The 26,150-nt window shown below is 39.5% G+C and overlaps 3 protein-coding genes across 4 annotated transcripts; 2 read left to right on the top strand and 1 right to left on the bottom strand.

The window, feature by feature from the left end:
* Positions 1-36: 36 nt before the first annotated feature.
* LOC104944237 (5-hydroxytryptamine receptor 3A-like) lies at positions 37-2,980 on the bottom strand. Of its 2 annotated transcripts, none has more exons than XM_010769747.1 (9): positions 2,894-2,980; positions 2,658-2,797; positions 2,367-2,411; positions 2,182-2,288; positions 1,932-2,101; positions 1,414-1,529; positions 1,072-1,282; positions 849-980; positions 37-692 (listed from the first exon to the last, which is right to left on the bottom strand). In XM_010769747.1, exons 2-9 carry the CDS (start codon positions 2,751-2,753, stop codon positions 436-438), a joined length of 1,134 nt encoding a protein of 377 aa, XP_010768049.1. In that variant the 5' UTR covers positions 2,754-2,797; positions 2,894-2,980; the 3' UTR covers positions 37-435. The 2 variants fall into 2 exon arrangements, with proteins under 2 accessions (XP_010768049.1, XP_010768048.1); XM_010769746.1 differs by having other exon boundaries at positions 2,890-2,961.
* Positions 2,981-8,577: 5,597 nt separating this feature from the next.
* LOC104944239 (inward rectifier potassium channel 16-like) lies at positions 8,578-9,720 on the top strand. The gene has a single exon (XM_010769748.1). It carries the CDS (start codon positions 8,578-8,580, stop codon positions 9,718-9,720), a length of 1,143 nt encoding a protein of 380 aa, XP_010768050.1.
* A 906-nt stretch (positions 9,721-10,626) lies between these two features.
* LOC104944236 (inward rectifier potassium channel 2-like) lies at positions 10,627-16,387 on the top strand. The gene is made up of 2 exons (XM_010769745.1): positions 10,627-10,771; positions 12,925-16,387. The coding sequence occupies exon 2, from the start codon at positions 13,173-13,175 to the stop codon at positions 14,493-14,495; it is 1,323 nt and encodes a 440-aa protein (XP_010768047.1). The 5' UTR covers positions 10,627-10,771; positions 12,925-13,172; the 3' UTR covers positions 14,496-16,387.
* Positions 16,388-26,150: the final 9,763 nt, after the last annotated feature.

The raw sequence follows: 26,150 nt of genomic DNA, 5'->3' as shown, positions 1-26,150 counted from the left end.
CTCCGCAGCCATGAACCTCACTGCAGAAGCTTATAGACATCTAAGTTGTTTGTGCCCCACCACTTTTGTACATATAAAAACGCCACTGGCCACACTGTCTTAATCATCATTGAGAAATCCTAGAGTAAAATCTCCTGTTTATGAGGGCTGAAGGAACATGGTCTTGTCATGTGTGCAGATGTTAGTTTTATATATGATTCCATACACGATGTGACTCAAAATGATTGAGGAGTGAAGTATGACATTCCTTTATTTGTATGATTTTCAGAAATATGTTCATGCACATCTTCATAATTGAGAGTATACATCTGCAGTATTTGACATATAGTGAGCTAAACAAGTTTTATAAATGTAAGCTGAGATTGGCATCAATCGTTGCCTTTATATCCTGAACTTTGTGCGCTCAGTTTGTTATAGTATCAACATGCATTTTTATTAATACCAGAATTCAAAATGGTTAACCACACATCTATACTTTACCATAACAGTTATCATGGCAATAAAGTACACAGTTCCGCCTATTGAATAGAACCAGAAAAATGCCTTGTCCAAATTGTTGGCAAACTTCAAATGTCTGTCCTTTTTCAGTGTGTCTGCGTCAACAGCCTCCAGGAAGTTGACCACCCTTTTCAGCATTCTACCATCCTCCTCTGGGCTGCTAATCTGAACCACACTAACGTCAGCTTTGACTTCTGTAGGGAGTGAAGCCGCAATGAGAACAGGTTATATAGTGTTTCATCAAAAATAAGGACTTTGTAAGCGTCAAAATCCCCCACTCAATAACAAAACAGAGAAGTCCTTTAAAGGCCAGGTCATTCTCACCCTCATCCTCTTTTTGTCCCTGTTACCTGTGTTGTCGGGGACTGTCCCTTTGGAGCCGCAGCAGAATATGAGACCACCGTCTCTGGCCAAGCGTGTCAGCACCAGGGACACCAGCATGCTAAACACCAGGAGCACCAGACAAATGCAGAAGTGGGTTCCTGCAGCAAAGACGAGGTTGTTAGTGACTCAAATGATGCTGCTGCTGTGTATCTATTTGGTTTGTGTCTGTCTGCATGTGAGCTGACTTACGGATGATGGGGCTGCAAGAGCTGTCTCCAGGAAGTATATCGTTGAGGATGTTGAGGAACACGGTGAAGCTGAGCACCAGCGTGACCTTGAAACCGTTGCGTTCACCACCTTCCAGCGGCAGAGCGAAGCTGACCATATCAGCCAAGAGGATCAGAAGACTGGGCATCAGTAATGTTACAAAGGGGTTGGTAGGTTTGATACTTAAATTCACCTGAGGGACATGGCAGACAAAAGGCCACATTACAATAGAGAAAGGCTACTGTATTACCACTTTTGCACCAATAAGGTGAATTCTTACCTATGATAAGTCTAAATGACCATGCTACACGTTCATGAACTTACCAAGATGTATTGACGGACATCAGTTAAATTCTGAATTTCCACAGATTCAGTTTTCCAATCTCCCTGGCTACCATCAGCACTATAAACTCTCTCTAATATCAGGTAAGAACCACAACCTGAAAGAAAGAAAAGGGTACTCTATTGATTTCAACCCTATACCGCTGACAGATTCATGATATGCAGTTTTAAAAAAAAATCAGATATATAGTCCTTTTTATTCCATCTCTAATTCTGGCAAAACCTGGCGCCTACATTACCCGCATTTAAAAAAAATCTGAGTAAACTAATGTGGCCTAATTTTACGATTATCAAATCATCAAAATTATGAACATGCCTTAATAACTGGAAATTCATCAAGATAAGACCCAAAAAAACAACAGCGCAGTCACTTGAGACAAAAATGTTTATCAAAATCTTCTTCAGAATAATCACAGATATGTTGATTGCTGAGTAAAATAGGTGCTTATCATCGAGTTAGTGATACAAAAAAAAACATAATATTTGTTTTCATAACATACCGCCATCGGACCACGATTGTATGGCGACTGGACAAGAATCAAAAGCGAATGGATAGTTGAAGAGGTTGACTTCACAGTTCACCTCTGCGTTAATGATCACAGAGTGCCTCAGTATGCCATCACTCTGTACAATCAGATCCTTGGATCTGTGCTTCATAGTTGATACTATTCTGTACAGGTTAAAGACAATAGATGTGAATATCAAGAGGTCCATTAATTACATGTGTTGGAATTGTATCATGAACCTTACCCATTTGTTACAAGGATCTCTGGGGTCCAGACTTTTCCAACTGGCAGGACCACGTATTCATAATTGTATTCTGATGTGTTCCATTTCAACTCAGGATCCAACCATACCTGTAGTTTCAAATCGAATTGAATGTGGTTAAAACATTTATTTATTTTGTATCCATCTGTAAATATCTACAAACGTACAATGTCTGCTTGCAGACGACTGATGAGGCGCAGATCCTTTGTGTTCTGTTAAAAAAAAGTCAAAATCATTGGATGCTGATGGAAATTAGACCTGTTTGCTTCTGTCTCAAATTATTGCTGAGATTAATAACAGTTTGTAATGAATGTTCTTTTTTCCTGATCAAATTACATTTTCAACAAATATTCAGTAGGTACAGCAACATCACACGATAAATTAGTATTTCTCTTTATGTTAACAGGTCTAAAAAGAGAAACAAGGTTCTCAGATAGCGGCACAAAACAGATACTCACAACTGCCAGAGTCTGGTACTCAATGAACGGCACTCTGATCACATTGCTGCAGTAATCAGTCTGTGGCTGTGATAGAAGGCCTTTTTTGATCAACATTTCAGCCAGACATCGGCGACTTGTGCAGACTGCATCTCCACATCCTAAAGTAGAAAGAAAAACAAAGCATTAAATATACATGAATACTGCCTTTAGCGTACTACCAATATAAACCCTTCATTTAAGTTACACTTACCTACTGTTAGTAAACTCAGTAAGAAGAGAGCTTTCCAGTTTCTCACAAATCTTAACATTTCTGAAAATAAGACTTCACATATGACTGATAACTGCAGACTGACTGATGGCTGTTTGCCACCCTGACATGACACTTAAATAGGCTGGACTGTGACGTTTTACAACTTATTGGCACCACCGTGTAAGCAGGACAATATGGTCGTCTCATGTTCAGCGCATCCCGCAGTGATCCTGTGTAAATAAACAGAACACAAGTGCAATTACACTGTTTACCTGCCAGCACACACAAGTCAAGCTCCAGCTGCTTTTTGTCATTATATCGTGCCATCCTGTATTTCAATGGGACTGTATATTTAACGTGGGAGTCCACCACAAAGACAGGTTTCAGTGTATTCCAGGAAGATCATTACACAGAATGGCTTTTGTTTTGACAGCTGCTGATGAATCCCTTACTTTTGACAATACGAAACACATAATCACTAGGATATATGAGGTTAATTAGAATCTTTATTACAAAAAACTGCACTGCCACAACATTTATTTATGTCTTACATGATGAGGTTGTCATCTGCAATAATATACGATTTAACATATTTATAAAACAGTGTTATTCTTAAAATAAAAGTTACAATTTCATAGTAGTTGGAGGATATATTTTGTTATTAATCTAATTTTTTTACAACATTAAATAACTATGATGATTTAAAGTGCTAAAATAAGGGTCAGTACACAGTGTCTCTTAAAACTATTAAATATAAAATGTATCTCAGATTTGTAGGCATGCTCTTTTAATAAAAAAGCCCCAAAAGGTTTATCACATGACTGTATTACTGGCTTATTTCTTATGTGTTTCTGCTTTATTTCTGTGTATAAATAGTATTTCTCAAAATCGTATTACCAAACGTGACTTTTGTACATTTTAATGGCCATGTGTATAATCGGGCATACATATATTAAACCTTTCATACAAGTTTTAGGAATGTGGTTTTATTTAAATGATTGGACCACTTGACCAACAGGTGCTTTATTTTGAATATTTTACATTTGTGTCATATCAGATTGATCTGATCAATATCAGTCAGCGCTGAGGTTATCACCGCCTGGTCTCGAATACGTGCCTCCCAGGGTCATCCTGCTTGTTGGACTTGCATTGTTCTTATTGTCTCTTATTCAGGTTTTACTGAGAAAATACAGCAGCCTCTCGTCTCTCTTTGTTTGGCACCCAGGTTCAAAACACATTCTTTGAATTCTTGACTCCTATCTTTAAATCAGTGTTCTTTCCCCACACAAAGCCCTCTATCATAAAACTAAGCTCACTATGTCCCCGCCAACATGTTGTTGCTTTTTAATTATGGTACTTTATTCATTGAAATTATGGCTGTTTTTATTTACATTTTTTGACATGTCGTAGCGTGTATTGTTTATAATACGACTAATTTAGTGATTTATTTTATATCCAATAAGTTCATAGATACAGGTATCATGTAGATAGAGGTATATATATCATGTAAAACACATATTTTATGTCTTTACATTTTGTCAGTTTATTTGGTACACCTGTGCAATTGTGAGTTAACACACCTGTCTAATAGGCCAATCCGGGGTCAGCAACCTAATGCATTTAGACATGTGGACATGGTGATCTGCTGAAGTTTAAACCAATCATCAGAATGGAGGAGAAACTTGTTTAGGTTTCCTGAATGTAGCATAGTTGGTAGTGCCAGACAGGCTGGTTTGAAGTTTTTAACAGTTTTATTTTTCATGCATACAGTCTCTAGAATTTGCAGAGAATGGCCTTATAAAAGAAAATATATAGTGAGATCACATTGGCTGGTAAGAGATTTGCTTTAAAGGGCCCTCTTGCCCAAATAAAGTGCGCTGATACAACCAATGAAGAGGTTACAAATATCTAATAGAATGTCTGCACACACACACACACACACACACACACACACACACACACACACACACACACACACACACACACACACACACACACACACACACACACACACACACACACACACACACACAGAATTAAACAAATTGAAATGTTGGATAATTTTGCAATTTCCTGTAAGAAGTCACATGGTGTGGACAGTTAAATCAATTGGACATCAATATACTGTACTGTTTCACAGTTTATGGTTTTGTTATGTGCTGCGCTAAAGGAAGTGAAATTCTCTTAGTGTGAACTGCTCTTTCCAGGTTGTCTCTCAGAGGAATGTCTCTTATCTCTGTCTTCACACATCATCTTAAACAACCAATATGTAATGAATCAGGTAGGTTTCAAAGGACAGCCTAGTTTTGTTTTCAAAATTAAAACATGACCCCTATGTTCTATTTTTAAAACCAGAACACGGTTGTTTGGGTGTTGTGGACCTCTGTCCATCGTCAGATTATGACTGCAATAAATGTGTTGAAGGTTAGTGTTTCCTGGCGGCTCTGGTGTGATCTCTCTTGTCTTATCAGAAATGCATCTCCAGCTGATGAAGCAAAGGTTAACTTTCTGTCTAATGAATCATAGAAATCACTCAAATATTACAAATCATCAACATGTGCCTTCAATATTTTGTAAAGACTTATAACGCAATACCAATTTCAACATCTAGAGACCATTGAAGGGCATTTCTGTTTTTTTCCTGAGGAACCTCTAAAATATTCCATAGACCATAAATTCTTTCAGATTGTCCAATAAGGTTTAAGAGGGAAGGGATTGCTGTGATATCAGAACCAAATGGGACTTTGCCACAGAGCCAGCCCACAAACATTGGTAACAGACTGACCCTGCAGGTTAATTTCACTGTGGCAACACATCGCTTATACCTCGACTGATGGGCTTCTGTGGCACCGGACAACTCTGATTTCTACTTTGCAAGTACGATGACTTTTACAATTTACCTTGTGTGCTTTTACAAAAACTATCTATAAAGAATTATGACATGAATGCAATTTACTAGTGTCTATGCTGAGGAAAAAGTGCTTTTTGTTTCTTAAAGCACCTTCAGAATTCTTGTTGTAAGAATACTCAAATATTTGTAAAATGGTTTAAATTGTCACAAATGCAGCTGCATAGGTGCACAAATTCCACAGACTAATACTCCATAATATTAGCAACAGCCAAGCGAGATAGAAGGGAAATAATTAACTACAAGTTGTAAAAGTTAAACATTATAACTCATTTAAAACAAACAGCAATTATTAAGTACTGCCAAGCTTGAACTGAAGAGACGTCTCGGAATTTAAAAGGACATCGGGGAATTGATTTTCGTTTTTAAATATTTTATATTTTTCCTATTAACCTAATGTTTGTGAATTCCTGTTAAATACGGGGAAACATCAACATGTGTTGTTATATAAACTGCATTGATTGGAAGTTGTTTGAGGATTAGCCCTCATAACACAAACTATTTCCAGGCAATACGGTGAGAGTTATACAAGAAAACATGAGGTGTTCTTTAGGAACTAAGACATTTCATTCAGGTTTGAGATTCAAGCTTAGGTACAGATTGCTCTTATATAGGCTACCAAAGATTGTAGTGGCACAGTCTCTCAGTGTAATCACAAAATGGCTCAAAAAAGAGTTTGAAAAGTGAAGGAAAAAGGTTAAATTGATCTAAAAAAGGCAGTGAAATATGTAAAAAGAGGTTAAGAAATTGAGAATAACAAAAGCACACAGCAAGGCTACCGGAAATGTTCAGAAATATATATATTTGGAACCACCATACCTTAATAACATAGGCTTGCCTTATAACCTACACTTGTCCTTCTCCATGGACTGCTTGACTGCTGTGTAGAAATCAACAGTCTGTAAGTAACTGTGACACGGCTGCTTATTCACCTGCTTACAAATGAGTGGTAACCATATACCATCACCACCTGCTACAAAAGCATTGTGACACAATAATGAATGACAATGTTAAATATATCTGTAGTCTAATTATAGTTATATGCTTTATTGAAACACTCAAGTTATGTCACTATGTTTGTTTTCTTTTTCAATTATTTCTTAAGAGAGTGGAAAACAGCAAAATCTTATTTAGATTAACATTTGCCTGACCGAAAGTAAGGATGTGTTGTAAGCCATTTATCATAAACTGAGATAAAGACCAGCTACATGTTCTCAACTGAGTCAATTAAGCAGTAAACTTTCTAGATGAAAGTCGAACTGACTTCTTGGACGGAATAATATCTCTTTAAAAACACATTGATCTGTGAGTGGGTTAACAAGCTGAAACTTGATAGCGTGCCTTTCATCAGTGACAACTTAAGCAAATGTCCGATTACAAGTCTCGAAGTACAGTATACGGTATAAGAAAGTGATAACAATGTACTGACAATACAATATAATGTGTGTTTTATGTTCTATCGAGTAAAATAGGGGTGTGGTTAAAGTCTGACATCTGAGGAAGCATTTGGAGGTGATAGCTATTAGAGGTGGTTGGAGGATAATACTTGACCCCCCTTAGGACATAAATAGAGGTCACATTTTGCTTAATTAACCAAGACACACTTTCTTGGAATTATATTACTTGAGCACTTCATGACAATTGTGCATGCATGTATGGCAACAAAAACATAAAGTCCCATTACTTTTTTTGATTTTTCTAAAATTAGTCAGTTTAAGACTTTTTAAAAGGTTGTGTCTCCTTTGCCAATATGTTTTGGGTCCTAAACAAAGAGATAAGAAAAACCCATTAAAAGAGGTAACTCTCTGTGGTAAACAGTAAATATTGTCGGATGGTCATCAAATCAAATCAAATCATGTTTTATTTATATAGCACATTTTAAAAACGATTTTTGGTCGAGCCAAAGTGCTGTACATGCAAATAATAAATAACACATTACTACAATCGCAAACAGAAGACAATAAATTACAACAGCAAATATAAAAATCAAACACAGGGAAATGTCATGAGTCGTGCTCCGCTCTGACTAGAAGGCCAGGGAGAAGAAGTGAGTCTTTAGTATTGATTAAAAAAAACCTAGGGTCTGGGCCGACCTCACATGCAGGCAGAGTGTTTGGTCATGACCAAATCTATATGTAAAAGAGTGTCTAAAAGAAAACGAAATTATTGTTCTTTTGTATGTTTAAGTCAACAAAAAAAACACAAAACAATATACATAGTGTATAGAAATCAAAATCAACACTTATTGTCATTCATTTCAAAAGAAAAAAACATGCTTTTTATAATTTAGTTTAAGCTTTTAATTTAATAATAATTTAATAGGTTTTTTTGGATAATTGAAAATGCTTATTTTATGTTATGTTGATTATTAAAGAAAATATTTTAACAAGCTGAATAAAAACAAAACCTCTGCATGGTAACATGTGGCCCTAATGCAGACATTAAAGTGTTTATAGAGCAGCTTGCAGTCTTGACAATATCCAGGCCGTAATGGTAAATAATCAACCAGTAAAGAAATGTTGATCTTGAAGTACATTTTTCACACCCTGAGCTGGGCACTGCTCAAGTCGCTTGCTTCTGACAGCCCGAGGCACGGTGTGACCTCGGTTGCTCACTCAATCATGAAGGATTCAGCTGAACAAACAAATCTGAGAAAATGTACCATTTAAGTCACATGTAATGGGCAAAATACATTCACTCCAGCTCCTTTGTCATCCTAACATGCATTTTCTCCTTCCATTTTTCTTCATACAGGAGTCTGAGAGGCAGTTTTATTCAAAATGAGCACAGAGAGGAGTGAGCAAGTCATCATTGATACCAACTTCACCACAATCCACACACTGGGCAGGAAAAATGAGGGCAGGCGGCTGCGCTACATGCAGAAAGATGGCAGGTTCCCAGTGGTTTTCCAGAAGGCCCCTGGATACTGGACCCCATACCTCATGGACATCTTCACCACCCTTGTGGAGATCCGTTGGAGGGTGACGCTCCTGGGTTTCTCTCTGTCTTACATTCTATCTTGGCTTTTTTTTGGTCTCTGTTATTGGCTCATTGCGAAAGTACACGGTGACATTGACGATGTATCTAACAGTCCCTGCGTGGAAAACGTGCGTGGCTTCACTGGAGCCTTTATGTTCTCAATGGAGACCCAGGCGACGATTGGCTACGGCTTTAGGGGGATGACTGAGAACTGTATGGTGGCCATTATTTTGGTGACGGTTCAAGATGTATTCAGCTGCCTCCTGGACACCATCGTCATTGGCATTGTTATTGCTAAAATGGCCTCCGCTCGTAAGAGAGCTCAGACGGTTGGTTTCAGCAGCTGTGCGGTGGTCAACCTGCGGGACAGGGTTCTGTGTCTGTCATGGCGACTTGGGGACTTCAGGGGAAATCACATCCTGGAGGGTGTCGTCAAGGCCATGTTAGTCCGCTATATGAAACAGCCAGGGGGATCTGTTGTGATGTCATACCAGGACGTGTACATCCAGGATCGAGACATTGTCCTCGCCACTCCAGCCACCATTGTCCACAAGCTGGAGCCTGGCAGTCCCCTCTACAGCATGGGCCCTGACGACCTGCTGGGGGAAGACTTTGAGCTTGTGGTGTCTTTCACCTACAACGGTGACTCTACGGGGATGCTCCACCAGTCTCGAACCTCCTATACACCAGCAGACATCCGCTGGGGCCAGCGCTTCCAGGACATGCTGAAACTGGGCAAGAAGCACTACAAGGTGGACTACGCTCTGTTCAATGTGACCACGTGGGTTCCTGTGCCACTGCTCAGTGCAGAGGAGTTGGACAGGAGGGGACGTCCTGTAGAGGGCAGTCTGTCCCGCGGTCCTCTCGTTGCATTGGGCAAGAGGAACACTTGCAGAAAGAATACTCACAACACTGGAGAGGTGATGCAGCAAACCTGTTTGTGATTAAAAATAGGATGATTGGTGATGGACAGTGTGATAAGGTGTGCTCTTGTAAATATATTTATATGTGAATTTATAGACATTGGTTATAATCTGTTTTGAATGGTTGAGATGAATAAAATGCAATACCACAAATGTAATTTGTTGACATTCATAAAATTTGTTCTGGTTGAGTAAATACGTTCTCGATACCTGACTTTCCAAAAACACAAAAAATCCAAAATTAACATATTGATACCATAGTATAATAATTTATAATAACAATAAATACACAAATAATCAGTAAGTCAGCTTTATACTTTAACACAAAATATATCAATCTTTCAAATAACATGGAACACAAACAAAAGCTGCCTTTTAAACTCAGAAACATGAATTATAATAATAACAATGTCACCACATTATGTGATGCCAGCCCTTGGTTGTCCTATTTGCAGATATACATCGCCACCTTGTGTTCACCGAGTGCACTCAAAAGCACTCTAGCAGTGATGCTTATTTTGGAAAGTCACAGATTTCACATATAGAATTTACTCCACAATGACCAAAATATTTTTCTATTCTCAGACAGTATCTATAGGACAAAAACGAATTATCAAGTTAATACTTTGAATACTTTCACAAATGTATACAGTGTTTTTTTTAGCGGCTTTGGAGATGCCCTGTTCTCAATCTGACGTTTGTTTCCTGTTAAATCAACGTCATGGTTTCAGAGAAAAGTGGGTTTGACTCTTCCTGTCATACACCCAGACCGATAATGTAAAACCACCATGTGGGCTCAGACCCTCTAACAGGCGCTGCACATTTTAATTGGTCGCTACAGTGATATGGGCGGGGATAGGCACACGTGTTTTTAAAGTATGTCTATGCAACGAGAAACATCTACTTCAGTATTGCTGGAGAGGGTTATGGCAGAATTTGCATCGCCAGACGGGAAGCTATGTAAACCTAATAAAAGAACAGCAAGAATAAAAGGGACGCAGTGTGCATGTGTGGAGCATATGGGACCCATAACAACAAGGACGCGGACAATTTGCAACGCAATGGCCAACAGGTAGGTGTAATAGGCAGGGCATATTTATAATTAACTCATAAAGTGATGTTGTCTGAAAAATAAATCTGCTCTGCATAACTTATGTGAAACCTCACTTCAAACGTAAAAGTAAATTGATGTCCTGTAATAATTTCAATTACGGGGAAATACAGTTATTTATTATTAACAATATCTGCATGTATTATCATTATTATTATTCATATTATTATTATTGTGGTTATTACAAATTTGTTTTGCTTCTTCTACTATTGGAGATTGCAGGATGTAGATGACGTGATCTGTATCGCTGACTTCCTTTGATTTAACTAAAGTATATAATACTATACTGATCTTGTTGTGTACAACAAATCTAAATATGACTTTAAGGTATATGTAAAATTACAGCAAACAACTAAATAGTATTCTCTCTTAAAAGTATTAGTGTTGTAAAGGTTTAAAACAAAAAATGCTGTCTGTTGAAAGATTGGTCATAGTTATTGATTGGTGTAATGAAAAATGGAGCAGCTTTATGTAACCAGTTTCCATCTGCCTCAGCTGTTGGCTCTAATTGAGAACACACGCAAAACAAACAATCACAAGTTTTGCCTCCTCTGGCCTTGAACTATCATAAGGTACCAACCTGCAGCAACAAGGGATGTTATATAGTGAGCACATATGAGATTAGTGACCAAAAAGCCATTTGCATTGAGAGAAGAGAGTGACATAAGTGCGTGTAGTGTGAGCTCAGTGTCAGTGCATCAACACCACGAAAGGTAGAGATTGATTTGCAATGGGGGTCAGCTGTGTTTAAAATGTGTCCACTGTTTAATCCAGGCTGCTTAAAATATGAATCACACACTCTTGAAGGATCTTTAGCATTGTAGCCTAAACTGTGTGCATCATAGACTTTCGTTAAGTCTGCCTTGTTCCAGTAATATAATACAAAATACTGAAACAAAACAAAAAGGTCACTAAATAGAAAGTACGCTCATTATTGAAACCGGATATCGTCCTTCTAATAAGGACATCATTTATATCATTACTGGGGAAAGCATTTCATAATAAGTAATTAAAAACATGCAGAAATAAGATAATGGTACATGTTCTATCATACAATTACTGTATGAATGGTGCCTCATATTCCCAATAGTGTGCGTGACAGGTTGCTATTTGTAGTCGACCCAGCAGTGACATCATTACTTGAGAAAAACAAAGATGATGCTGGTGGGGGATTTAGCACCAACCCTGCAAATCTTATCCTACATGACTTCTGATCACTTTCAGAGTCGTTCACTAAATGAAATTACTGTTTCCTGTGTTGACACCTGAACTCTACAGTATACTATAAAATTAAATCATTGATAATGTATTAAGAATATCTACTGAAAAGTTCCTGTAGACTAAATGGATCTTTTCACTCTGACACAACAGTGACTCTTCGATGAGACAGTGTCAAAGTGGAGTTATTTTGGCACTAGCAGAGCATGTCTGGCTGACCATGGCCCTTTGTAGCCTGTGGTGGTGCATTTTAATGGACCTCTCACAACACACAAACCAAGTCAATAGCTTTTTTAATTTAGTTGTCCTTGCGGCTCTATTACATATGATGGAAGGTTATTGTCGCTTTCGGAGAAATAGACCCATCCTCTCTGAAAGGCAGCGGGAATAATTCAATCTCCTCCATGATTTAGTTGATTTATCAAACCGTAGTTGTGAATAAACAGTGGCTATGTGTATTCTTCTCGTGTTGCTTTCTCACTTCTTTGGAACAGAGTTTTGAGACACATCTGCAAAGAGCTACAACATGTCTTTGTTTCAGTGGCTCAATAGATTAACATGATTACATGATGTAATTTGATTCAGCTCCCGTGGTCTGAACTGACTACTTAATACTTACGTTTAGCAAGGAACACATCCTATCCTACTTTGGCAGCTATCAAAGTGCTTGAATAATATAGTTAATCTACTTGTAATGCACGACGCATTCCCTGTGCTTTCTGACTGCACCACACACATTTGTATATCGTCAGTGTAGGTAAGAATAGCACAGATAACTATGAGTGTGCAGTGCATTATTTAGACGGCAGGTAACCACACACCCACATGCACTGATCTTTGCTCTGGTTCCTGCTGATTACTTTAAAGCGTTTTTTCTCTCTTGTTAATTTCCGCAGCCCACTTCACTGATGAGGTCCAAAGCAGCCATCAGATAGGAGTGACCTGCCCTCACCAAAGGTGCACAACCCGCCTGCAGCAGCACGGACCTGCCCTCCATTGGTCCCCTTAGGGTCTAGTCCTGTTGTCCACATTTTCTTCTTGAGTTTGTCCCCAGGATCATTCAAAACTGTTTCTCCAACGCTTCTACCAAAAACTTAGACTGTTTTCCAAAGCAGATTCGGCCCAGCCCTCCCAGGCGGAAGTCATGGGGAGTGTGCGAAGCCACCGTTACAGCATTGTCTCCTCTGAGGAAGACGGCATGAAGCTGGCCACTATTGCCGTACCAAATGGCTATGGAAACGGAAATGTCAAAAAGGTGCACACAGCGCACCACCAACAGAGCCGCTTTGTCAGGAAGGATGGCCACTGCAATGTGCAGTTTATCAATATGAGTGAGAAAGGCCAGCGGTATCTGGCAGATATCTTCACTACCTGCGTGGACGTCCGCTGGCGCTGGATGGTGCTCATATTCTGCCTTTCTTTCCTGCTGTCATGGTTGTTCTTTGGCTTTATCTTCTGGTTAGTGGCCCTCTGTTACGGGGATTTAAACAATTCGACTCAGATGTGTGTTTCCAATGTGGACAGCTTTACCGCTGCCTTCTTGTTCTCAGTGGAGACCCAAACCACTATTGGCTATGGATATCGCTATGTGACGGAGGAGTGCCCCATTGCGGTCTTTATGGTCGTCTTCCAAAGCATTGTGGGATGCATCATCGACGCTTTCATCATCGGTGCTGTCATGGCCAAGATGGCCAAACCCAAAAAGAGGAATGAAACCCTGGTGTTCAGCCATTATGCTACAGTGGCCATGAGGGATGGTAAACCTTGCTTGATGTGGCGCGTGGCGAACCTTAGGAAGAGTCACCTGGTGGAGGCGCATGTCAGGGCCCAGCTGCTCAAGTCCCGCACAACCGCAGAGGGAGAGTTCATCCCTCTGGATCAGGTAGACATTGACATAGGCTTCGATAGTGGCATTGACAGAATCTTCCTGGTATCTCCAATCACCATCGTCCATGAGATTGATGAGGACAGCCCATTCTATGATATGAGCAAACAGGAGTTGGAGACGTCAGAGTTTGAGATTGTGGTGATTCTGGAGGGCATGGTTGAGGCTACAGCCATGACCACTCAGTGTCGGAGCTCTTACTTGGCCAGCGAGATCCTCTGGGGCTATCGCTTTGAGCCAGTGCTCTTTGAAGAAAAGAACTACTACAAAGTGGACTACTCTCGATTTGAAAACACGTATGAGGTGCCCAGCACACCCCACTGTAGTGCAAGAGAACTAGCCGAGAGGAAATCCAGCGCCTCCAACTCGACGAGGAACTCCTTTTGCTACGAGAACGAGGTGGCTCTCGAAAAAGTTGAGATGGAGGAGGAGTTCGAGGAGGAGGATGAAATCAGGGAGATAAAGGCTGTTGAGGTATGTGCACTTGATGACACAAATACAGATGTGGTGTCAGACTCTGAGTGCAATCTGGACTCTTTGCCCTTAGAATCAAGGCCTTTGACAGCAGAATCTGAAATATGACTGCAGGGATAAAGAACGGTTAAAAACTACCACATGGTATTTTAAAACTTTTACATTTTACCCTGTTGGCTGTTGTTTGTTATGCATGACGGTTTGTTAAAGACTGTGTCTTGGGTAAAAAAGTTCTCTATGCAGAAGCTCACGGACACAACACCATGGGAATCCAGAGATGGTATATTGTTTATGATGAAACTGGTGATAAATGACCTGCTTGGATGGATCTAAAGGGATGAAATGGGTTAGTTGCCTTCAGTGACACACTGTGCAGTGTGCCCTTCTTAAAGAGGTTTAGTAAAATAGCCAGTTGCTCATATAAAATTACCACAATTTAATGGAAAATACAGTTCATAATTCTAAAGGGCATATCTTTCCTGGGTATAATAGATATTATTAGTAGCCTAAACGTCACACAAGGTTGTGACTTCATAAACAAAAATATAGATCAAAATTAACATTTGAACCTGAAACATTGACTCTTAAATGACAACCTTCCTCCATATTTGATTTTGTCATTTCACTTAAATAATCTTGTTTCAATGGCTACTAAAAATATGTTGACCCATTAAACCACCTGCACAAAGGCCGCTGTTTGTTAATGAGCTGGTCTCTTAGCAAAGTATAATAACAGTTATCTTCCATGTGGTCTTGCATGGCGTTACTCTCATTGCGTGACGCAGGAAAAACAAATAGCTCACACATGGCAAGTCTCCAAAGTTCACTTATTTATTTCACCTAAGGAGCCCTGTACTGTGCGAGCTATTTATTCGTTTTTCATTGTGTCCTCACCCTCAACTCATCACCTACCCTGTTGTGCAAGTACACTCCTATTTGCATGAAAGAGCACACTCTTCTCCTCAGCCCATCACATTGTCTAAGTATAGCATCTCTTGCAACGTGTGCCTTAACAAAAGTCTCAGTCCTGGTGGAGACACACACTGCAATAGATGTCACAGGAAGAATAGGCAATAAGAAGAGATTCACTGTGAAATGTAATGCCACTCCTTAAGGTCTTTGCTGGACTTCATGTTCTTATGTGCAATACAGGTCGTGGAAGAGCATTACAGGAAGCTCAATCGTGAGCTGAGGTTATGAATGTTGATGATAAGTGCTGCTAAGTTACATATTGTATGTTTAGATGGAAATCTAGGAGCCAAAATGTATTATTTGTAATTTAAAGTATCGGTTTTGAAGATTGCAGATGCAGCCTATAATGTTATTGCTAGATGTAGACAAGCATGATTCTGTCAGTGGGTTTTCCAAAGCTTTAGTGCATTTTTATTCCTGACAAGAGAATTCCCCCAACTTCAGCAGAAATTGTTTTAATACCCAAAGCCAAATGTGTACATACATATATGAGACAACAACTGTAAAATAATCTGTTAGCGGATGCTGACCTAAAAACTGTAGCTTTTGCTCATCGAACAGTGGTTGGTCGTTGAAGCATTGCATTAATCGAGATGATGCTGACATAGTCTGTTTTATTTAAAATCAATGAGTTTGGTGTGGAAGTGGTCCAGAATTTGGACATTGTAGTTTCCCCTCACACCTAACCACCGCAGGTCTTGTGAAGTTATTTGTCTGAATGGACCTCTGCTGATTAATGGTACAGTCAAAAATAATGCAGCACACTTGACTTCCGTCTTACAGGAGATTGAGCTACAATGCTTGAACTCTTATTGTGACACATTCATGCTTGGATTACATTTCCACCTCTAAATTAAGGAAATCATTCAATTAAAAATGTTGATCTGATCTCACATGGACACCTCTCCTGTCTTAGGTCTTTATTTTTCTACCAAGGTCCTACTACCTTCCTGCATAAACCAGAGGCTGTACAGGCTTTTTTTTTAATCTTTTGTAAATAAACACTGTATAATTATATTGCAGTTGGTGAAAACAGTTTATGTCCTTTTTTCAATAAAAATGTGAAAAAAATCATTAAAAATGATTGTGAATTAATTGTTAAAAAAGTACGATTCAGTGGATGATACTTTGTGTATGACCTGTATATGTATTGTTAATGATTAGACTCCCTTAAGCAATGCATCTCATTTTGACCCAAAATCGGTGACATCTGGAGGCTGGCTCGACTGTTTTAGATGTGCTCCACTAATTGTTGTTATCTGTCAGAGCTCACCCCATCATTAGCTCTATTTCACCAAACTGAACCACTCCATTTCTGTGAAGGCCCATCGAAAACCCCTAGTATATCAGTCGGCTACGCTGGAAGTACTTTCTTTTTGTAATGGCAATGAAAACAATGCCTCATTCACTCCATTTTTGTAAACTGTAGAAAATAAATGATTTCTAAACTACAGAGACATTTAGAAATAAGCGTGGGTTTATATTGTAGAACTAATATTTTTCAAAGCCACAAATAAACAATAGGAGTCATCATCCTGTCCTGAACATGTATTTGTTAATTCAATGTATTATTTCTTTGTTAGATTTCCAAAATAGATGAAAAAAAGGGGGTCTCTCTACCACATGGACACACATATTGCGTAATACACACAGGACCCAGCCAGCATAGTAAGGTCCAACACTTTTGAAATTCAGCATAAATATGCACAAAATGGGATCAACATAGTTGTATCAGAAGTGATGGTTGGGTTTGCTCTATGACACATCTGTCAGCAAATTTAGTTAGTTTCCATCCACGGCTGCATTATGCCAGCATGAGACGTAGTCGAGGGATCTATTGATCAGACACGTCCGAAGGGAGGCAGTGAGCCGATTTGATTTGGTTCTACATAGGAAGTGGGAGCTGCCTCTGGGCTTTTTCCACATTAGCCAATGAAACTGCTACAAAGCTCCGGCTTGGGGTGAAAATTAGAACTGTCCCTTTTCGGTTTAGAAATTCTGGAACCTCTGAAATTATGTTTTACTCAACATTTAACTCTGTGTCCTGTTTGTGCCCGGTGCCCTGTTCCAAAGAAATTGACAGCCAGCGTTGGCCAGAGAGATCCTGTCAATGATGCCGATGACGCCTCTCTGACTAAATCCCCCATCTATTAACAACAGGCTAATCAAGTTGACCTTCAGATCAGAGGAATGCATATAAACATAACAAATGCGACAGCAGAGCAAAGAAACATAAGGTTAGGATCCGGAAGGAAAACAGGTATAGGCAAGAATATGATCTCAACAAAGATAAAAGTAAAAGTGTAGCATTTGTATTCTTTTACCCTTTGTAAAAGCTCAAAAACACCCCTGGTTTATCTCAGGGACTGACACTTAGAGAAAGTTTGTACACATCATTTTAGAAGTGTTAAAACACACAGTCATATTTATCGCTCAGGAGGAAGTGTGTCTAGTCTAGACAAAGTCTTTCCTGTACATATTTAGAAAGGGTATTATATCAGAAAAAAATATCTGGGACACATTCACAGACTGCAACAGTATAAATAGCTGGAACTGTATGAGCTTGGCCTAAATGCATGTCTAGTGCTGTGTTCAGAAAAAAACATGTGTCAAATGAAAGAGTGTAATGAAGGTTTTCAGTCATTTAAGTTATACAATTTGGTGTATAAGTAAGTGAACGTTTTTAACATGACGGAGCTGCAGCATACACAGCTTTATCCTATCATCATAGACTTGGTTCCCAACCGTTATAGATGTGACGTCTCTGTTACTCAGCCTCTGCATTTTTTGTTACTTCCGTGAAAGCAGTGTGATGATTTTGACGGTGAAGGAAAGCTGCGGTGACGTTCGCAAATTTTAACCATTCAGTCAAAATGACTTATTGCCTAAACATGTCTGGAAGTGGGACAGAACCTGCAGACGGCAAACTTTTCTCAGAGCAATGCAAGTCTGAGGGATGTGCTTGACCTTGCATATGACAAGCATATAAATCCTGCAACATGTTCTTTTCATGGCGAGGTCATAACTAACTGCCTGCTGAAGACTAATCTGAAACAGTGTGCACAGATATATGTAATAATGGTTTGTGAGTTATCATTATTGGTTTTCAGCATCCAAAGGTTTGCCACTCACTGGCATGAAGTGAAAAGAATTAAGGAATTATATAATCCTAATGACGAGGCTATTGCGTAATGCCCCTGGTGGGTCTGACGGTGCAGCGGAGACCTGCTGTCCAAAACGATCAACCATTTACTCAATGATAGCAGATGAGGACTTGTTGTACAGGCGGAACAAGGCACAATTTCCACCTGCTGCTTTTAAATTGCAGTGATCATATTGCGATACATCCTAAGTGAAATGTCGGGTGCAAAAGTGCATTCTAAATTCACCAGTTGCGTGTAAGCCAACAAGCACTAAGTAGTGCTAATGGATGCAAGCACCCAAAAGAGTAGGTTTACTGACTTAAAAAAGAAAACATTACACCTCTTTCCCACTGCCTGTCGGTTGTACTATGAACCTTTGTTGTATAGCTAGCTAAGCTAGATAGCTAAACAAAAAAAATAAGCTAGCTAGCTGTACAGCTAACTATACAAAGTTAGCTTATCATTGTCGGTACGGACATCGTGGTATAGGCAAAGACACCTGATTGTAAGTTTGAGGAAAAAGGAAATAATAAATAGAGAGAGTAATTGAGCAAGAGGTCAGGCAAGAGTAAATCCCCGACTGGCTTTTGGCTGTTAGCGAAATTCACTTTAACGGCAGACCGAACAGCCAATAGCTTACACACTTACCTGCACCTTCTATATGTGTGAAAAGGGGATTACCGGCTAGTGAAAATAAAGCTGATGCAGTGATCAACAGCAAAATCGTAGGTGATGGCCATGTGGAGTTTACTGGTTTAATGAGTTTCATTTAATAGTTTTTCTTACTTTTGTCGCTTAGATTTGAATACTTTTCTTTGACAACAAAAGTTCTGACTAGCTAAAAATTATTATAAAAAAGAATAGATACTACAGATACTTTTATATAAAAATATAATACATAATATAATATCTTCAAAATGACTTTGCTTGTTGGTATTCAATAATCATAATTTATTCTTGAACTACAATAACCCACATGCAAACAAACAAACAAAGAAAACACACTCCCACACCCGTCCACCCACAATCACACACCGACACACACACACCAACACACACACACACACACACAAACACCTGCTGACACTCGTTTTTGCTCTATCTTTGACAGCTGAGTCTCATAACACTCGGGAGGAGTAGGAGCATCCAGCAGTACAATATGTTGGACAAGATTCAGGTTTTTTCCATTACCCACGCCTTCATGAAGGCAATATTCATTCACAGAGGCTGTGTTTCACATTAGAAGCCACAAAATAATTGTGCACGTAGCTGCCACATGTAATCGTGTGTGTTTGTTTAACGTGCATTATTAGTTTATTGCTTTAATAACTGTTCATGCTTCATGCTAATATATCTGAGTTTGTGCCTGAGACTCTGTTTCCTGAACATTATCATATAGGGGCAGAATACATTTACAGTTTTGCAATCTCCTCCCTCTCAGTAACTGGTTGTCTATTCGTGCCGCTGACTTTTGTCCTTCTGGCTCAGGCTCCTCTGACCTTGACAAATGCATCCAGAGCCAGGAAAGAAAAGTGATACCTACTTTATGCTCATTGTTGGCTCTTGACCAGCGGCACCTTGTGCTGAGAGGACTTGGCTCTGTGTGGTGTGGTGTTGCACAGTGTTGCCTATAATGGAGGTTCATCAGCCAAAACAAAGCCTCCCATCTTCCATTTAGGATGCCTCTATCTGTCATAACAAGGCCCTGCTGACAATGTGGATCCACTAATACTCAGAAACAGTGCCTGTGCTTTTTTTCTGTCGCTTTCTCTTTCTAAATGTTTCCTTTTCACTCTGCCTTGACCTCCCGAATGTATTTATTTTCTGTCTGTGGTTATTCTGCTGCAGGATCTCTGCCAAGACTCCTCTCAAATTAAACAAATTCACTGAGTGAAGCCTGGAAAGTAATGATAAAATAAGAACATATTCAAACATCAAATCATGCGCAATTTCAAGAATGGAGAATTTGAAGGACAGGGGATACTTGAGATGGGCTTGTTTATGAAGGCAGCTGAGGAGAGACGGATACCTCTGGACTATGTCACGCCCTTTGGTGATAAAGGTTACCACCAAGCTGGTCTTGCCAGCAAGTTAACTACACTGAGGACCACCAACTGTAAATCTACGACAGTCCATTGCTTACTGATATCTGTAGATGTCTGCCAAACAACATAAAACACCATGTTTTACTTGTACAGTAACACAAATTGACACCTGGGAGTTTGGACGCTGATATGATCATTTCCTACCCACTCTACTTCCTCCCTTCCTTCTAGGATTACTTTTGACCACAAGCCTGTTTCTGTAACCTGCTCCGCTGCTGGCTCCATGTTCAACAAATCTAATTGCATACTAAATGTTGTTAACCTGTTTTTGTGATTGGAGCTGACTTCTTTCCACTGAACGTGTGGTACATCTGCCCCCTGAGGACCAAGCAGCCTCCGCACCTAAAAGAGCCAGGAAAGGCCCACAGCTAGGGTTACTATAACGATATCGGGGCAACCAGCAACGTCATCTCCAGTGTTGATCCCTCTGGAAGAGAGAGACAATTGGAATCAAACTCTTGTTGTTTGTTCAGTGTCCAAATTAAAATGATAGTATAGCAAGTTTGATTCTTTTAAGTGATCATAATGGCAAGCAAGTAGGAAATGCACTCTCCATGCTTCTTCATGTCTGTTACTCCCTTTAACTGTTACAGCTTTTCCTTTATTATTTTGTTATGAATCCAGCATAATATAAGATATGAAATGCATTGTATCAGAGAAAATTAGGAGCTGATTTTCATTTGCAGATCAACATCAAATTGGGGACAAATTTCATTCATTTTGCATTTGATTGTGCCACCATCATTGTTTACATTAATTTGACATATTTCTCGTTAAACACATACTGTATGTTATTTAGAGTCATGCTTCCTTTATGCATTTATTTGCTTCATTTTGCATCATCAAAACACTAATCACTTTTATGTTTTATTTTACATTTTTCAAGACTTTTCAGCATGGGGTTTTAACATATATTTATCATATATATCAGAGAACATCTTTGTTTGTGTTCCTTGATTTTGAAGGTACCCTAATGAGCTGCATTTGCATTTTAATTACGTGATTCTACCTGAATTACATCAGGTAGAAATTGTGTCAAAGTTACAGATTGTGGTACAAGCAAAGATAGCTGTCTCCTAATGTAACTGTTAATCATAGGAGTTAAAGCAGCAAAAAACACACACACACACACACACACACACACACACACACACACACACACACACACACAAACACATACTCACACACACACACACACACACACACACACACACACACACACACACACACACACACACACAAACACACACACACACACAATTTGGCAGAAAGCAAAGTGAATGCGATGATCCTTCTACCCACTTTAGATTTAATTCACACAGAACAAGATTAGAGGATCCAATCAGTGGTGACATTGAGCTGAGCACCCGGCGGAATGGGACACCTGGGAGGCCTCATCATCCCCACAGCTCCGCTCTGCTGCCGCAAGCCAATCAAATCCCCTCCAGACCAAGCAGATGGTCGATATCATCTTCTTCCTCTTCTACATGAGATTATCTCCTCAGCCCTTAAGGGTGGCAACATTGGCCTTTCTGCCATCCGTCAGTGGGATGCTGATGCTGAACTTCCCATGGTGTCAAACTATCTGACAACCAAAATGTACAGGCGCACAGGGGATTCATGATGGTCCCGGTGTGGGGTTGGCATTGCAACTTGTGCTGTATAAATGACCTTCAAAACACAACAAACAGGAAGGATGCAGAATGTTTATTTAAATAATGTAAACAAGGTTATTTGTCAAGGACATAGACAAAGAGCTACATCATTCTAAAAATAACAAGTTATTTCTTCAGGCTGCTCAGAATGCAATTCCACCCAACAAGAAGATTATTTCTTACGTCACAAAATCATTTTCCTTCGATTCCTGAGATTACAGAGGTGGCTTATGCTTGGTTTAGGTAGGTCTGGTGAAATGGAAACAATGCAGCAAAAGCGGTGCATCAAACGAAATGTGATCTCTGATTAGACAGGGAGAGTTGGACAATGATCGAAATCAAACTCAGGTGTTTATGTCAAGCATCTTATATCATCAGCATTATATTCCTTAAGGCAATCTGATGGCTTGGTGATATACAGCAAAAAAGTGCCCGATAAAGCATTTATTGTCATTTAAAACAATAAAACATGTTTGTGCACATGTAATGCACCTCTGGAGCTTCAGCAACTCTCCTGGTACAATTGCCAAAGAAAGGTTAGGTTCTGCTGTGTGGTCTAATTAATGCGATGAACAAGAACCACAAGTGTAATGGAAGCCATCTCTATAGAGTATTGAAAACATAGCAAGTTTTCCATGTACACTGAGAGGAACAGGTAATGGGAGAAGAGCGGTGTGCCACCTAAGGACATACTCCTGCCACATTGAGGGCTCAGTGTTACACCTGTGGGCTCAGGTAATCAATGTTGTATTCTGAACTCTTGACTTCTTTCATTACTCACAACCAAAGACAAGCCACACAGTGACCTGCCAATTAAAAGTCAAGCTGTTGATGATGAAAAACCCAAGTGTCAGGCCTGAGTTTGGGTGGAAATCCTGTGGGCTTGTGATGCTCTGTGCTTCTTTGCCAATTTGAACGATTACTTTGAAAAGGAGACGCAGCATAAAACACAATCCCTTTTACGGAAGGCAGGATTATTTGTGTCCTTTAGGCATTCACAGATTTAAAAAATAATCTGGCAAAAAAGTAAAATGCTTTGCCAAGTCTATTTCTGGAACAATACATGATCCCATTCGTGATGGGACAATCTATCGCTTATAAAAAACCAAAAGAAACATTGAATTGGGGTTAGTTCTAATCACTTCGCGTAGATCCTGTAAGACCTCGGGAAGATTACCTGCTTGTTGGCTTTATTCCTGCAAGTCATAGGATTGTAAAGACTTTTCCAGGATGGAACTTAATCCTAAAGATTCTTACATACCTACGATATTTGCCTTTATTACTGGTTCACTTTATAGTCAGCTTCAAACACGCTTAGGCACACTTTTAATATACTTTTGGTTCCTCTAGTGCAGTTGTCTTTACCTGGTCCTTTTAAATTCAGTAAGTACAAAACCCAGTCCCAGTGGAATCCCAGCGGACCGGGGCCCCTAACCTGTGTACAGACGGCAAGTGAAAGTTTGCTAATCCAGCCAAAGGGCAGTTAGTTCTAGGAAAAGACACCCGAACTAAGTGCTAACTGTTAACAGAAGGTTTGTCTCCTGAAGTTGCTTACACTGTACTTACAGCAAATTAGTCTACTGATAGGGGGAGGACAACACCAAAATGATGGTAATTTTAAAGTTTCTTCCAAATGTATTTAATCTAAAAAAACAAAAAAACAGAACACAATATCACATCTTTGACATAACTTCCAAACTGTTACCCTATCAGATTCTGTTTGAAAGGTATGTTCATTGTTTAACTTCTGTGAAAAACAATTCTGGCCATTACTTATACATCGCCATTTAGAAAAATGTATTCACTGGTTGACATGACTGCACAATTTCAACATGTCACGCTACAGTATGATGCAAAGGTATTGTAAGAGCAGCTGTAAAAAAAGACAGAATCCTCAAAGGAACAAAGTGATAGCTCCATGATCAGATAAGGCTTCATCCCATTCAGAAAGCTGGGAGAGGTTTATATATAAAATGGAGCCCCATCAGTCAGAAGCTTTTTCCGTCTGGGTTGTTACGCGTAAACAAGCACAGACTTGCAGAGACGCAGCCTTGATGAGAAGCATCTCTCTACACTCTCTCTCACTAGGGACGACCATGTTTCCATTAGACCAGCTGAGCTCTGAACGCATCAGCTCTCCTTCAGGAAAACAGCCCGGGTCAGAGGGGCACTGCTCTGTGCTTATCCTCTCCTCTGCTAGAGCTTAAACTCCCTACTATCAGAAGGCAGAAGCTGGCAACAAAGAAAAACATACACATTTGATGACCTCAATCCAGTGTCAACAGTAACAGGTGTGCGGAGGCTGAAGAAATACTGTTTACATTGACTTCAGTCTGTCCTGGAGCAGGATCTCTCCTAAATGGGAAGTTATGGCAGATCTATTACAGTATGCTGAATGACAAGGCCTAATGTGTTTCTGAAACCCATTTCCAGAAATCAGATCACCTTTTTCTTTTGGCCTCTGCACTAGTAGTTTAATGTTTTTGTTTTGTTATAGCACTTTAGAACGTTTTTCAGTTGCTGAATACAGACAAGTCGGCCAACCGCTTAAGTCAGCAAGTATCAATTTTTACTCAAATTTTAAGAGTCTGAGTCCAACACACTCTTTGTTGAAATAAGTCACTGTGTCAGATTATAGCAAGGTATATTCCACATATAGGGGGGACAAGGCCTCTTGTCACACAGGTAAGTAGACACATGGTTATCCTCATCACCAGACGGCGTTATCGTGAAACTCACTGTTCTGAAGATGCTTTTGACATTCAATTTCACTATAAAAAGTGTATTTTGAAACCTAAACCACAGTTCTCTACTTAAACTAGCTTGTGGTGTAGCTCGCATGTCACGCAAATGTATTGTGTTTCATCTTATCACGTTAGTTTAGCAAATGACCATGCTCAGCCTCTATTTGCTAGCCCAAGAAAAGTGTAGTTGAGACAGCTGACAATGCATGTTGCTGTTTAGCAGGAAGGTCTATATATTTTTTTACTATGCTCCTCATCTTAATGTATCATGTTTGTTACAATGCAGTGTGGACTTGGCCTATTAGGGCTTAAACCGAAGTATCGAGTTAATTGAAAATCTAGCCTGAGATGGCACTAGACCAAGTCAGGTCAGGGTCATTGGATTGAATGTGTGTAGGCAAGTGGGCAACCACATGCAATCCATCCAATAATTATTCAAATATGTTAGTCTGAGCTAAAGTGACCGACAAACTAACATTGCCGTCTCATGAGCCACACAACTATGATGGTTCAAAAGTTTAAAAAGTTGTCTCTGTACAATGCCGCAGGCTAGCAAAAGAACTGGTGCATTCATTTGTGTTGGCAATATTCTAGAAGGCCTACTTTAAATAGTAGTCTAGTGGTGTGCAGCGGCTCATTTACCCACAACAAAACGGATGGATCAATAGATGCTTGTCACTAATGATGGAGGTCATCAATGCAAACACAGTACATTTATGTAATCAGGCAAATGGGAAATGTGGTGTAAACATGTTTACATTTTGTTCTTCTTTAGATCTGGCTAAAACCTGAACCATGCGGCATAAAATAGACTTCAATCGAATTCCAGTGAGTATAAACAAACTGACTTGTCCAAGAAGATTCTCATCAATGATGATATTTGAACAGATTTGGAAAGTGAAGGCTCGGCTTTCAGCTGTGGTTTAACAGGAGAGAGTGCCTTTCCTTGCTGCAGCTGTTCCACTTGTTGACATCGGCCCACTGCACTTCTTCTCTGGCAATGATATTACATTTCACCTTCTTTGGCTTTCCCAAGTTTTAAAATAGTCCCAACTTATCCAAATCATGCAGTAAACAACACCTCCTTGTTCAGCCTGCAGTATCCCCTGAATATAATCCTTCATAGCAACAATCTTATTATTGA

The sequence above is a fragment of the Notothenia coriiceps genome, unplaced genomic scaffold (genome assembly GCF_000735185.1).
Source record: "Notothenia coriiceps isolate Sejong01 unplaced genomic scaffold, NC01 NC01_scaffold00007694, whole genome shotgun sequence".
NCBI lineage: Eukaryota > Metazoa > Chordata > Actinopteri > Perciformes > Nototheniidae > Notothenia > Notothenia coriiceps.
Note: the sequence above shows the minus strand (reverse complement) of the source record. Positions and strands in the feature narration are given on the sequence as shown.

Bases quoted from the DNA above. Each gene is read 5' to 3' on its own strand.
- LOC104944236 (XM_010769745.1), top strand. From the start codon at position 13,173: ATGGGGAGTGTGCGAAGCCACCGTTACAGCATTGTCTCCTCTGAGGAA.
- LOC104944239 (XM_010769748.1), top strand. From the start codon at position 8,578: ATGAGCACAGAGAGGAGTGAGCAAGTCATCATTGATACCAACTTCACC.
- LOC104944237 (XM_010769746.1), bottom strand. From the start codon at position 2,947: ATGTTAAGATTTGTGAGAAACTGGAAAGCTCTCTTCTTACTGAGTTTA. The intron at 2,412-2,657 runs GTGAGTATCTGT...TTTTTTTAACAG, and splicing joins AGTACCAGACTCTGGCAGTT to AACACAAAGGATCTGCGCCT. The intron at 981-1,071 runs GTAAGTCAGCTC...TCTTTGCTGCAG, and splicing joins CTCTTGCAGCCCCATCATCC to GAACCCACTTCTGCATTTGT.